The 15,822-nt window shown below is 32.0% G+C and overlaps 1 protein-coding gene across 5 annotated transcripts in view; it reads right to left on the reverse strand.

Moving 5' to 3' along the window:
• The window catches only part of SNX13 (sorting nexin 13), a 136,267-nt gene that overhangs the window by 35,085 nt on the left and 85,360 nt on the right, over positions 1 to 15,822 (reverse strand). For all 5 annotated transcript variants that reach the window (XM_045495010.1, XM_045495011.1, XM_045495008.1 and 2 more), the window contains 4 exons: positions 8,902 to 9,006; positions 8,169 to 8,301; positions 5,554 to 5,591; positions 1,054 to 1,123 (listed from right to left, as the gene is read on the reverse strand). In XM_045495010.1, coding sequence (XP_045350966.1) covers positions 1,054 to 1,123; positions 5,554 to 5,591; positions 8,169 to 8,301; positions 8,902 to 9,006 — 346 coding nt within the window. The remainder of the gene's footprint in view (positions 1 to 1,053; positions 1,124 to 5,553; positions 5,592 to 8,168; positions 8,302 to 8,901; positions 9,007 to 15,822) is intronic.

Below are 15,822 nucleotides of genomic sequence, written 5' to 3' on the forward strand. Positions count from 1 at the left end.
AGTGAAACAACTATAACAAAAGCTAGAAGGAAAAGCAACAAAACTTCTGGTTTTATTGACAAAGGTGTCATCCAATGACCCTTAAGAGCAGGTAGTGTATGCACCAACTAACTGTAAAGGATAAAAGAACAACTTGGACAGCAATTATAAATAACTTATTTCAGAAATATGGCAGGTAACACAGTGCAAAATGAGATTCTAGCTCCAGTGAGAAGCAAAAGAAAACAGAGATCTTAAAAAAAAAAAAAAAAAAAAAAAAAAATGCAAATTATCTTTTAAACTGCATTGGTACTGTAAGATCTCTTTTTAGTACCTAAAACATAAGCACGAAATTGAACTGAGATACCTCAATATGGTAATATTTCAAATGTAATCTGACAAGACATAATCCTGTAATCTAGGAATAGTGAGAGGCTGGACAAGTAAACCACCATTATCTACTCATTGGCATTATCTAATAACCCAGTGGCAATGATGTAAATTGATTTTTTTCCTCAGTTCACTAAACATTTTGCACGTATGCTGACTGAGTCACAAAATTTTAGAGGTTTCTCACCTTATCCAAGCATTTCCTAAACTTCCGTAAACTCCTATACCAAAGTTTCATTAACCCAGTTATCTAGTCTGACTCTGCATTATGAAAAAGATTGAGCTAAAATCTACCCCAAGTGATTTCTTAAGAATTCTGCAGACAGTTATCAGCTAGACACAATCAAGAGGAAAAGACTGGGTTTCAAGTTTATTAGCTATGACAAAATGCTTAGAATTTAAGCTTTTCCAAGTGTTAACAGTAACAACCTTAGAGAAGGAAGATATATAAGTATATTCTAACATACATATAAGGTATCATCAAACATGATACAAAGTATATATCAAACCATATACACAAATAAACATTTTAGAAGTTAACAAAAAACAATGCAGAAAAACATGTAACTTAAAAATACAACTATAGAACAGAAAAATGGTTTGTAAAAATATATGTGGAAAATAATCCAGGTGTAATAATAATCAATAATTTTTAAGCAATAATTATACCACAAAGTCTCTTACCAGTGTCTGAAATGTAAGCATGAAGTTGTACTGAGTCATCAGAAGATACATTTGAAAGGTCATCTAACGACTTGGAAAAAAAAAAAAAAAAAAAAATATATACATTTTTAATTTTATAGGAAAAAAAGTGTTAAAGCATTTTATGTCACATATGCCTTACCCATCTTTGCCCCATGTAAACTTTATATTATTTGTATCCATCCCCCAACAATAATCCTCTCTATTTATACGAACAGGATAGAGAAAATCCACAATTAAAAAAACTATAAAACAAAGAAATTCGGAAATCAACTTAGTACATCAGATTATTTCTTCCTTCATTGCTTATCCGCACTTGCTACTTTTTGATTATATTCAATACATGGCAAGAAAAAAATATGGAAAAAATCAGTAGACATATTCTTAACATTTCAATTTTTTAAAATGTACTAGAACCAATTCCTTATTATTTAGCATTTTTATTAATTTAGAAATAATTTTAGATTCCTTATCTAACATGAGAATAATGGTACCTACACACTGGTTACATAAGGATTAAATAAGAAGACATGTAAACATTTAGTAAGACTGCCTAACACAAAAAGTTATCTATTATTGTGATCTGTATGAAGTGAATCCAGACTCTAAGACAGATTTCAAATAATTTTGAAAAATAATTGCACAAAAATCATTACTGAGTGATTCAAAATGAATCTTTTTTAACTATGGCCTTTGGGTTTAAATTTAAAACTTTTTTGCCTCAGATACATACACCCACACATACCTAGAAGGGAACATAATCATATCATGATAGACTGCAGGAAAGAGTTACCTTGAGCCAATTATATTTATTGTAATAATAATAATAATAATAATAATAATAATAATAATACCACCATATTATGTACTTGAAATTACTGAAGGTAAATCTTATATGTTCTTAATATAAAAATGGTAACTATGTGATGTGATAGAGGGGTTAGCTAACCTTATGGCAGTAACCATTATGTAATTATCAAATCAATATGTTGTACGTATTCAACTTATATAATGTTTTATGTCAGTTATAACTCAGTAAAGCTGGAGAAAAATAAACAGCAACAAAAAAGAATTAACTTGAAATTGCTCTCCTCAGAAAGGACTGCTTACAAGCCTGGCCCTTGGATGACAATTGGTGGGAAGGTTCCCACCATTGCCTAACTGCTAAAAGTCATTCAATGTACCTAACCTGTTTGTATAAACAATGTGGTTTATGTTGAACACCCGCTTTCCTTTTGGGAGTCTTGAATTTTAGTATACACTAACCAGAAGTTTGCCTATGTGACCCGCCTCCAATGAAAACCTTGGTCACTTAGTCTCAGATGGGCTTTCTTAGTACCAACATTTCATATGTGTTGTCACTTTCACTGCTGGGAGAATTAAGTATGTCCCATGAGATTTCCATGGGAGAGGATTCTTGGAAACTTGTATCTGGTTTCCTCTGGACTTTGTCCCATGAGCCTTTTCCTTTTGCTGATTCTGCTTTATGTCCTTTGTCTATAATAAATCCTATCTATAAGCACGACTATGCTGAGCCCTGTGAGTCCTCTTAGTAATCACTGAACATCAAAATGGTTTTGGGGACTTCCTGACACACAGACATTATATGGTTCAGAGATCTTACATTTTAAAAACCACAGTATCTGAATGAACTCCGAAGTCTTAACATATTACCAATACTACTAAAGAGTCAGTTAAATGACTTAAATGCAGCCATACATGTGACACAAAGCCATTTAAATTAAGGCAATTGCATTCTAAGGAGAAAGCCAAAATTTATCTACTGAAGACTGATTAAGAGAAGCAAAATATGATAACTCCATACAAATAATCCACAGTATTCCCCTGGTCAAGTCAAGAAGGGGAATCATTTAGTTAAAATGGGGCTTCTCCAGTGATACCCTAAGAGACTTTTTAGCCAAATCAACTGTTCTTTCTTGTACCTCAGTTTTCCCAATGATGTAATGGCATAATACTTGCTCTACAACTTTGCCAGTTTATAACTTAAATTATAATGCTTTGAAAAGAAAAAAAGAATCCACTTATTTAAGTGGTCATATGACCTATAGTCAAATATCTTGTTAGAAATATAACCTTTGTTTTAATATTACTTTTATATGAAAAAGCTTCAAAGAAAATAGAATTTTCTACAAAATTCAGATTGTTATCTACTATGATCTTCCAATTACAAACTATCACAGAGAATATATAACAACTGTTTTTCAAAAAGTATTATTGTTGTTAATTACTATCATTATTATTATGATTAACCTTTCCTTGTAGGTAACATTTCAACAGCTAAATGCTACTTACTTTAAACACGTTAGCATCTTATACTATGCAACCCAGAAGTTGTTAGAGAACTTTGTACATAAATGTCTTTTTAGTACACCTAAAATATATAATTAATAAGTATTATTTTCATTAAATATGATGAAATAATCTAATGAAACATCTCTTAAACACTAGTCACAGGTATAATGCAAATGTAAATATCAAGGAGACTATATAAAATTACAAGTGGTGAAATAATATTAATTACAGTCTGATTTAGAATTATAAGTATTATTTAGTAAAAGAAAACTATGATCAAAACAAGTACACTAATGCTGCCCTGAAATAAAACATAGTTTTTGTTCAGTGATCCTTGGGTTAAGATTCTTGAATCTTTGGCAAAAAAATAAGAAGATCCTTTTTTAAACTACTATGCTAAGTCAAAAACTGAAAATTCAGATTTACTATGATAACCCATACAACTATGATGTCCCTGCTAGAAATGTTTACAATTCATATGCCAATCTCAATTGAAAAATGAGTAAATCAATACAAATAAATATTTTCTTTGCTTATTATATGGGAAAAACTATTATGACCTATTTTACAAACTTCAAGCTATTTTTAAAATGGAGCTATCCGCTAACATTTATCTATATATTGGGATTCCTGGGTGGTGCAGTCAGTTGAGCCTCTGACTCTTGACTTTGGGTCCTGGGATCAGGCTCCCTGCAGATCATGGAGCCTGCCTAAGATATTCTCTCTCTCTTTCTCTGTCTTCCCTGCTTTCCTTCTCCCTCTCCCCCACTCACACACACTCTCTTCCTAAAAAAATAGTAATTTTAAAAATTGTCTATATATTTAAAAAGAATCCAAAAGACCCCACCTACTTAAAAGCTCAAATTTAATAAAATTAAGTGAATAACAAAATATGTCAAGTCATCAACCTCAAGTGTGACCTTTGTCAATCGAGATAGTGTTCTGGTTTCTATCACTATGTGATAAAGAAACTGTTATTTGAAAAAGCATTTATTCCAAATATGGAATAAAGGAAACAAGTATTTGTTACTAGTGTTCACACATTTATACAAACACTACAAATATGAATACCTGAAATTTCAAATGAAGGAAAAGTTTCATTGCATTTAGGCATTTTTTCTATATAATGAACATTATTACTAATACTTTCTTCATGCTCTAGGAGTTATTCCTTCTCGTTATAAGGCTATGGAGTACAACAAAAAAATGGTAGTGATACCAAATGACTTAGGAAAATATTCTAAATGTTACACCACCTCTGACATAACACTATAGCTGACTGCCTTGATATTTTGTTAAAGGTTATGTAATTTATAGAGTAATAAAACACTCAATATGGTCATTTTTGAAATAAATGTAGTAATACAGAAGACAACATAAGATAATGGACCTCTAGACCATTTAGCTATTACAAAACGTATGAAAGTAGTGTAGCTAGAATGAAAAACAAAGGAAACAATCTCTCCCTAACCGCCCCCCCCATAAACTTTGCACTGAAACTTTCATAGAAGATACTTCTTCCTAGCAACATTTTATGAAGTTATTCATGCCAAGGATGGATATATAAAAGAACTGAAATGTTCATTATTTCACACTTTACTATGAATGTATAAAATGCCAATGACAGCTTATATGTTAAAAATATGTCATTCTTAAACCTGTAATCATAAGATAAAGTTGCTTAATTTACTATAAGGCTTTAAGCTTTTTTTTTTATATATATACAAAAACCTGAATTTGTTACAGTGTACACTATAAGAAATATCTGGAATTTTTCAGATATCCTAACTAATTTTATATTTCTCTTCTACACACAAAAAGAGCAAATTTCAATGTACACATTTATATGTCACAAGTTTACTATTCAAAACACCACTATTCAAAGTCACTTCAAAATACTAAATATTGGGAATGAAAATATGAAATCAATTTTTTATCAAATACAACTGAATTATGCAGGTGTGACTTAAGCACACTCTTATAAGTGAAAATAAATAAATTTCAGAGGCTCTTATATGTGAATTTAACATTTCTTTTAAAGCAAGTAACTTCTTAAAATATTAAAGCATGATCTGAGAGCTTCTAATATATCATTTATGTATGTTATGGCTCACCTTTTATAATATTTTCAAGCCACTTTAATAATTAAGGCACCCTAAGAGTACTTACCAAATTTATGCTTCCTGTAGGAGACCCATTAAAAGATTCTGTAGAAGGGGAAATTCAACTTAGTATACATTAATAACATTTTGGAAAGAGTTGTTTTATCTAAGGTTAAAACGCTAAGAATGAAAAGTCACCAAAGCAAAGACTTATTAACAAAAGAGCACAGAAAACTGTGGTACAGTACTCCCAAACACCTGTTTCCTTAAGCCTCATGGTTTTCCAAGCCAGGTATTTCAGTGAAAATATTTATGTACCTAAGTTGCCCCATCTAAAACATATACCAAAAAAAGGTGTTCATGTATAGGAAAACAATTATTAAATATTTTATTTTCCCATTATCATATGAAGTTGTCTGATACAAGGTAAATATGAGGAAAACACTGCAGAGTGAAGTCCATTAAGAAAGGTCTCAAGTATTTTGTTAGTTTTTACTGGATTAAGACGTATTACAAATAAAACTTTTCTTTCCTGTGAAGAATAAATAGATTATTAATACAGCTATTATTTCCACTTATTCTTGGTAGATTTGGCTCAAAAACTTTGCAACCCTAGGTTCCTAAATATCTCACTAATAAAACAAGATAATATAAAACTTCATATACAATGCCATTTAATTAAAAAGCAACTAAAATTATTTTTAAACAGTAATGTTATAGAGCTAAGTCAATTATACATTATTAAAATTAATGTCTTTTCCCTCAGTTTTTTATTCTATATCTGAACACGCGAAGTTATCCATTAAGATGCACCTCTGTTAAAAATACAAATTGATGTATGGTAAAGTAAAATTCATATACAGTTTTAAGTTAAGGTATGGTTTCTAGCACTTAAGAGATTATGAATAAAAGCTACAAGTGAATTTACAAGACTTTGGAAAAGTTCTTACACTATAGGATCAAAAACTACTCCCACAGGATATATTGCTACTATCGCCATTTTAAATTATATATCATTTAGAAGCTCATACAATTAGCTGATTATGATTCAACATACCTTCTTTCATTCTGGGTCATATAGCAAATCCACTTCACAAAACTAAGAAATTTCTAAAGTAGATGGAATTAAAATAGACAAAAAAAATTCTAATAGTCCTTTCTGGAAATAGCGCTGCTACTTGCAAATTCACAGCAGCTTTGTAAAAGATTTTTCAACAGACACAGTAAGTACAGATAAACTAAAGTTGAGGTTAGCTCCTACAGAAGTACTCTTCAAAAAAACAAAAACAAAAACAAAAACAAAAGTTCCTTAATTATGTAATCAAATCCAGTTAATGGAATATTATTCCAGTTTTAGAAATAAAACCAGAAAGAGTATTAACTAAAACTCCCACAATACTAGACCAACAACCAATATAAAAGTTAACCAAACTCAAATGCAAACTTCTCTAACTGGGTTTCTTAGATTATTTAAAAAGTAATATCTTATTAATGTAGACCAGGGAGTGGGGAAGGGGAGACAGAGGAGAAGGAAGGCTAAGAACCTTTTATAATGGAGATACTTTTTAAAGCAGTGCTTACTACCTAAGAGATCTATTGTATCTCCAACCCCAGTGGTCCAGCCCTTAAAACCTATTCATAAGTAAATGATTAAAATTAAAGCATTCTCTTAAAATAATTACTTTGTCAAATCTTTCCCATTTACTTTTTATTTTCATTGCTTATATAGACAAGCAATGTCAATTTCAAACCTTATCGAAATAAATCAAACCTTATATATTTAATTAGTTTAATAAGTACTAATGAATTGGATCACAAGTAAAATGGCCACTGGGCCTCACAATATGGAGACTTGTGCTCTAAGGGCTGCCTCTCCCACTATTTTTAAATAACAGCTTATATACTACTGACAAAAACTGGTATTTGTGTTTGAGTCTATAAATCATTCTCATATACATAATTTCCCTTAAATCCGACAAATGATATCAAAATAACTCTGAAGATACGGCAAAAATTTTATCCTAGATTTACAACTAAGAAAAATGAGGCCTGAAGAAATTAAGTATTTGGCCAACATCACAGAGGTACTAAGTAGCAGAACAGGAGTAAAATCTAAATATTCTGATTCTCAAAATCTGCTTTCCTCATTATGCCACAGTGGTAATAGCCTCATCTGAAAAAATTCAATGTTGAAACAATGACTTTTGTAGCTTCTTCCAGCTTATACTGTGCAGGGTATAATTAAAGGGAAAAAAAACTGTTTGTTTAAAACAATGCTCTTTGGATTATGGTACACTCTCAGGATCACTACTTGTTATCTCATTTAATCCTCCCAATAATCCTGTTAATCATGAATACTATTAGTTATTAGCAAAAGGGAAACTATCATAAAAAATATTTGGGTGATACAATTCAAGAAAACATTCTTTAAGACTCCAAGGCTTTTATAGCTATGTTCTAAACTGTTATTAAATTTTCAACATTTTGATTTAGTGAGGTAACTAAACTTTGTCATTCATTTATAGAATTTTAAATATAATTTATCATTGGGCTTCAAGGTATTTTTTATCTTGTTTTAAAGATCATGTTTTGGCAACAGAATATATGTAGGAATACGTTATGTGTACACACACACACACACACACACAAACACACACACATGTGCAATGTGTGTCACCTTACCTCCATCACCATCATCTGATCCTCTGAAACTAGGATCTTTTAACATATCCAGCTCGGCTAACATGCGCACATAAAGTGCATTCTGTCTGAAGGAAGGATAAAATCTTTCATCTCGTAGCATCAATTCATAAACCTTATTGAAATAAATTAAGATATTCCACCATTAATACAGATAATATACTAATTTTCACTAATAAGATTTCACCAAAAGCTAGACAGAGGTCTTGCTATAAAGAATCAGATTCCGTATTTATAAGATGTCAGCAATAAGCCTATATCACAAATAATGATTTCTCAACTAATTTCACAACTAATGGACCCTCCAATACCTAAACTGCATTGAAAATGGTCCTACAGCAACACAAGTCACATGACAGGTTATATATAGTGTTCTAGGAAGTACTATATTCTAAGAAACAAGCCCCCATAAAGGCTCCAGGATCACAGTAAAATACATTACGTCAGGTTACTGACATATCATCAACTCGTGAAAGTCTAAGACTACATATCTGGCCCTTTAGATTTAAATACCAACCCAACATAAGGATTTTCCTCACTTGTCAATTAAATGAACAAACTGGCCTATCCTTTTTGTAACTGAGAAATCTGGGTTCCATTACTCACCTTTTTAGTTATTTATACTTTTATGTTTCAATAACCTTTGAAAAACTGAATTACATGTACAAGGAAATACATATTTTTCATAAGAAAGAATGATAAATTCAACATATACCTTCCTTTGAATGTCATCAAAGATTTCAGGGGTTGGATCTTCATGATTCAAAGTATCTGCTAATTTTGCTACCAAATAATCATCAACAGTAACTCTTGGAGATGCCTAACAAACAGAGAAAAATAATAGTAGTAATGACATTTTGCATTTCTAAATACAAGTTTATTCTTTACAGAAGAATTACATAGTGGAATTATATTATTGAAAGTAATTGGCAAAAAATCCTTGGTTTGTAAACAACACTGTGATGTTTAATAAGGCTGAAATAAGAACCAAACCTTCTTGTCATAATGTAATACAGAATGGGAGACAAACATGGATTTAAATCCTGGCATTTGCTGAGTAAGTTCCCTCTCAATAGGCTTAATTTCCACAATATGCAAAATGGATATAATACCACCTACGATTATTATGTAACCATGAGAGATTTATCTAAGGCATACAATCCCAGTGTGTAGCACATAAGAAACGCTGTCATTAGGAATTAGTGCTTAACATCCAGTAGCCCTGGATGTCTGTTTAATGACTGCCAAAACAATAAGCCATTTTTTACTTGTCATTTAACACTAGAAATAGTCCTTTTAAGTTGCCTTTAAAAGAGACTATCCTTTTCCTAAATTTGGCTTTATATCGCTGTAGCAAAATCCCAGTGTGATATGGGAGGGCAAAAATATGAAAAGTTCATTTCTTTCAACGACTTTCATTTTAAAGTGCATAATATGACAGATATACCACAGAAATATAAAATCTGATGTTCAATGTGAAACATTTCTTTATTCAAAGAAAAGGCTGAAAAACTAGAAATATGGTCTTCTTTGGCATGTCAACTTGAATTTTTAGTTCTGAAGCCTCTGAAGAATAAATGAGTGATAAGGATGTTAACTTTTAAAAAACTAGAACAAGAATGCATTGTTCAAATAATTTCTTTATACTATCCAACAGAATTATCTAAAGAAAAGAATGGATAAATACAGAAAAAGAGAAAGGTTTACAAATAAGTAAACAACAGAGTATAAATGTATAGGAAAAGGACTATACAACTTCTAATGTTCCCTTGTTAATTCAACATTATAATTAGTAAACCCAAGTAGGTGGTGCAGGGTGGTTGGAGCTTTTTGGAGGAGGAAGGGGAGGGTGCTTATTTGTTGACTGTGTATGAGAGGATGTGGTGTGGTGGTGTGTATGTTTTCCCCTGAAACAACAAAAAAACTAAACAACTTCAAGTCTGTAAAAAAATATTAGAGAGGAACTGATGTTAGCTAGTTTTGTCCTTTTTTTGCCCTCTAAGATGACTAAATCAGTTTCTAGGAAATAATAAGATGCAAATTTGAAAATTACAACATTTCACATTTAGCTTACTTTTTCCTATAATCTCAAATACACAGAACTGAATTAAGCCTCATCTTTGGTATAGGGTGACCAACGTTTTTAAAGAGTTATCACAGGACACAACTAACCAGATCTCAAAGAATCAATATAGAAAAAATATTTATATACATTTTTTACTATTTAACATAAAAATACAAAAATGTGTTTTTTCAGAATTATCTATTAATGTGTGTTCTGCACTTTTCCACTACACAAATGTGATTATTTAAACAAGAAGACTACTTAATAGTGGCAATTAGTAATTAATAGGACTAATTCAACAAATAATGTTTAAGAAAAACCTAACTATTTAGGTTCTGTTTTCTGATACACAATTTAACTTTTAAGCTCTTCATTATATAATAAATATTGCAGGCTTTATTATTGTGTATTATTAAAGTGAATAAATAGAAGACTTTTAAAAAGATTATAAATATAATAAGACTAAACAGGTATTATCTATATTTAACTTAAAAAAATTACTTTCCTTTTTATTCCACGATCTGATGAAGATATTTTTACTTTTTATGTTTCCTTTTTTAACAATACTTCTCTAATCTGCCTGCAGACTTTAGGACTTTTTTTTTTTTTTTTTTCTTAAACCGGGGGGTATAACTGAATACAACCAAATACAAAATTCACCTTGACTTTTACCTCTGTTCTTAAGCCTACATCACACTTATTTCCCTTATCAGTCCAATGTGATGACACCAAGTTAAATAAATACCCTTTCGGGGTGCCTGGGTGGCTCAGTCGGTTAAGCGGCCTACTTCGGCTCAGGTCATGATCTCGCGGTCCGTGAGTTCGAGCCCCATGTCGGGCTCTGTGCTGACAGCTCAGAGCCTGGAGCCTGTTTCAGATTCTGTGTCTCCCTCTCTCTGACCCTCCCCCGTTCATGCTCTGTCTCTGTCTCAAAAATAAACGTTAAAATTTTTTTTTAAATAAATAAAATAAATAAATAAATATCCTTTCAATAAAACCATTTTGGCACAGAATACTAAGACTTTCCTTACTAAAAGCAGCAGCAGGTTTTTAGACCTATAGGCCAAGTGTATCTAAGAATTTACCATATAGACTTTATGCCTAAAATGCCCATTTTAAACACTTCAAAGCATAATGCGTGTCATTAAAAGTTAAACTTCTCTTCCTCAAGAAAAATGGTTTTAAAACACACAGATCATTTAAACTTGTGAGAGTGAAGGTGAATTCCAAACAAATTATAGTTTTAGTAAAGAAACAGAAAATCCTATTAAAGCTGGCTGTCCCTTTCTGGTGATATTTTTTGAGTCCTCAATAGTCTCATCTCAAACAAACAAACAAAAACATTAGCCATTTTGTTCACTGAGTTTTTCTATAACCCACACAAAAACAACTTAGGTCAAACCATCCTTCTCAAGGTTCCTCTTAGCCTCTTCAAAGATCATTCAACAGTTCTGGAGAAAAAGGCATATAAATTTCTGTTTACCAAAAAAATAAATAAATAAAAATAAAAATATTTGTTTACCATAATTCTTTCCACCATATTTATTTTTTATGTATTTTCAAATTAGAAGACATTATTCTTCTCCCATTCTTTGAAAACATGATTTTACTGCTATCAATATTTTAGCATTTTTTCTATGGCTGGCAACGATAGCCATAGCCATGTTGAAGCAAATGTCTAAAATGCTTATTTTCTGACACTTTTATAATGTCAAAAATCTCATTAAGTGTTTATGAATGTTTTGACGAAACTAAAAATTGATCAAAAAACTTTTATGAAAACCTCGGTATCACAGGTAAGCAAATGGTACCCCATTTTAGCAGTATTGTATAGAAGGAATACATATTTAGCAGGTAAGATCTTTTCATTTTCTTTGGTAAGAAGTTTATAGACTGAAAGAAATTTGTCAAAATTTACATTTGCACTGTCTGATAAATATGTATTTATATAAAAGCAAAGTTTCTTTTATGTTTTCTGCAATTTATTAAAATGTTAAACATCAAGATTATCTAAAACTCCCCATTTTTTCACATCAAAGAACCTAGTAGCTATGGGAAATATACCCTTCTTGCCACAATTTGATGTAACACAATACTCTACCAAAAGCATGACTGCTGGTTAAGAACTGCCAGAATAAGTTCTAAACTTGAAAGGGCGAAAACATGTTATCAAAACTTTCTCTCTTGTTTACCCACAGGATATTTCAGCTGAAACTTCTGAATCATGAAATGTAACACTATTCAGTTTAAAAGTAACTCTACTTTTACAAAGCAAGCAAGGGACAGATAGGCTAATGTGTGTTCATTTGTACACTGTGCCCAAGCTAATTCACTTAATACTCACTAGTTTTAACTGATCACTGGGTCTTTTGGGGAGATGGAAAAAGACAAAAAAACAAAAGCAAAAACTTTTTATTAATTTAAAATTATTTGCAATATTCAGTTTCAATATTTGCTTTTATATCCCCTTCTCCACCAAGACCAATCTCAAAACATTTTTTATACATCATGTAGTATGCTTTATTTTGGTTACTCTCCCTAATCCAGGTATAAGGCTCCTTCTCTTTGTCATTAAAACGACATAGTCATTTAGTCTTCTTTTCTGGCACTGTCTAGGTCATGCTGATGTTGGTACTGCAATTATCCTCATTTTCATGTCTCAACTTTTAGAAAACATGGTTTTAATATTCATAATGTTAAAAATTAAAAAGTCCTGGGACACCTGGGTGGTTCAGTTGGTTAAGCATCCGACTTCGGCTCAAGTCATGATTTCGCAGTTTGTGAGTTCGAGCCCCACGTCGGGCTCTGTGCTGACAGCTCAGAGCCTAGAGCCTGCTTCGGATTCTGTGTCTCCCTCTCTCTCTGCCCCTCCCCTGCTCATGCTCTGTCTCTCTCTGTCTCTCAATAATAAATAAACATTCAAGAAATTTAAAAATTAAAAAGTCCTATCACAATACAAAACACATGACAGGAAAAGTAAAAGACAGACTGTGAATATCCAGGATAACAAATCACTTAAATTGTAGATGCAGTATAGACAATAGAGTCCATTACTGTGAAGAGCAAATAATGGCTGCCAATATTATAAGCTAAGGAAAAAAGACAACGATGACTGAATAATCCACACCATAGTCATTTGACACTAACATGTTGCCTTCAGCCCTGAATTTCTGGCATCACATTGAGGTTTTGAATTTTTGTCAATCTTCTCCATCCAATGCTAAAATGTGGGACTTGCTGTGTCCTGGGGAAAGGTTTCCCAAGACTCAGGAGGTCTTTCAATGCTTTAAAAAGAGATGACCTTCAAAGAGTAACAATTAAACTCATAGTTGATTTCTCAGTAGAAACATAAAAGCCAGAAAACAATGAAATGCTATCTTTAAAATGCTGAAAGAGGGGCGCCTGGGTGGCGCAGTCGGTTAAGTGTCCGACTTCACCCAGGTCACGATCTCGCGGTCCGTGAGTTCGAGCCCCGCGTCGGGCTCTGGGCTGATGGCTCAGAGCCTGGACCCTGTTTCCGATTCTGTGTCTCCCTCTCTCTCTGCCCCTCCCCCATTCATGCTCTGTCTTTCTCTGTCCCAAAAATAAATAAACGTTGAAAAAAAAATTTTTTTTTTAATAAATAAATAAATAAAATGCTGAAAGAAATTAGCTTAAATAATTATTAATTTTTTATTTATCCAGTATTAACTATAATCCCCACACTGGATTACACAAAAATGACTACAACCTACTTTAAAAACTAACATAGAAAGACTTTGATATATACCTTAAAGCTGTGTTTTTAAATAGAAACTCTTGAATGTGTGCAATAAGAAAACATGAACAGCAATATTCAGAGCAAAAGTATGAGAGAAAAGAAATGGAAAACAAACCAAATTGCTCATAAATATTACTGAAGGTAAATAAAGTCTTGTATATGTGTATGATAAAATACTTCAGTGAAAATGAACTATACTTGCATGAATCAAAATGTATAAAAATCAATATAATAATGAGAATAAAACAATGCATATAGTATCAGACCATTTATATAAAGGCCAGAAACAAAGCTAAGGGGGCACCTGGGTGGCTCAGTCGGTTAAATGTCCGACTCTGACTCCTCTTGATTTCAGCTCAGACCATGATCTCGTGGTTTGTCCATCGAGCTCTGCATTGGGTTCTGAGCTGACAGCAGGGAGTCTCTCTCCCCCTTTCTCTCCTCGCCCCTCCCCTGCTCACGCTTTCTCTCTCTCTCTCTATCGAAAGAAAGAAAGGAAGAAAGAAAGAAAGAAAGAAAGAAAGAAAGAAAGAAAGAAAGAAAGAAAGAAAAAGAAAGCAGTGTATAAGCAATGTGTGCTTTAGAACACACATGTATATTAAAATGGTAGGGAAAAGCAAGTGAATAATTACAAGAAACTGATTTCATCAGGAATTAAAGAAACCGGTAAACATGATAGGTGAAGACAGGTGAAGAATATATTAAGGATCTTCAAAAGCATAGTAAATGTTTTATTTCTTCAGCTAAATGGGGTGTATAAAGGTGTCTGTTATAGTATTATTCTTTAAAATGTGCACTCTGTTATGTATATTTCATAAGGCAAAAATATAAGCAAATGGACGAATGAGCAGGTTTCAAACAAAATTCACACTTAAATTCAAATCCAACTTTTGTGCTACTTAAGTATAAATTAAAAGGTATTATGGCATAGCCATTACAAGTACTGGAGTGTGAGAAATCTCAAGGATTGCCGTGTCCATATTAATGAGGGATATTGGTCGATAGTCTCCTGAGTGAGGTCTTTGTCTGGCTTTGTTATCAGAATGACAGTTTGGCAATCTGTGTCTTTGAAAGCATTTGCCCATGTCACCTAAGGTGTCTAGTTTGTTGTGATAAAGTTGTTTATAATATTTGCTTATGGTCTTTTTGATTCCTATATGGTTGGTAATGATGCCTCATGATTTTGGTATCTGTGACTTTCTTTCTTGGCCAATCCTGCTAAAGTTTTTCAATTTTATTTCTCTTTCAAAGAAACACTTCTTGGTTTTATTGTTTTCATTACTGTTTTTCTGTTTTTCATTTCACTCATGTCTATTCTGATCTTTACTGCTTCCTTCCTTCAGTTTACCTTGAATTTATTTTGCTTTTCTTCTTCTGGTTTAAGGTGAAAATAGAAATTGTCATTTTGAGATCTTTCTTCTTTCTAACTAGGCATTTAAAGCTACAAATTTCCCTCTAAGCACTGCTGTAATTGCATCCCATAAATTGTGATACATTGTGTTCTCATTTTCATTCAATTCAAAATACCTTCTAATTTCTTTCTGATTTCCTTATGACCTAGAGACTACTTAGAAATGTGTTAATTTTTAAATATTTATAATTTCTCAAAATTCCTTTGTTAATTTCTAATTAATTGTACTACGATAAACAGACATTCTTTCTATGGTTTCAATACATTTTTTAATGTTTCTTTACTTATTTTTGAGAGAGAGAGAGAGAGCGCACAAGCAGGGAAGGGGCAGACAGGGAGGGAAGAAGAGAACCCAAGCAGGCTCTGCGCTGTTACTACAGAGGCTGACATGGGGCTCAAT

Source organism: Leopardus geoffroyi, chromosome A2 (assembly GCF_018350155.1).
Source record: "Leopardus geoffroyi isolate Oge1 chromosome A2, O.geoffroyi_Oge1_pat1.0, whole genome shotgun sequence".
Lineage (NCBI taxonomy): Eukaryota > Metazoa > Chordata > Mammalia > Carnivora > Felidae > Leopardus > Leopardus geoffroyi.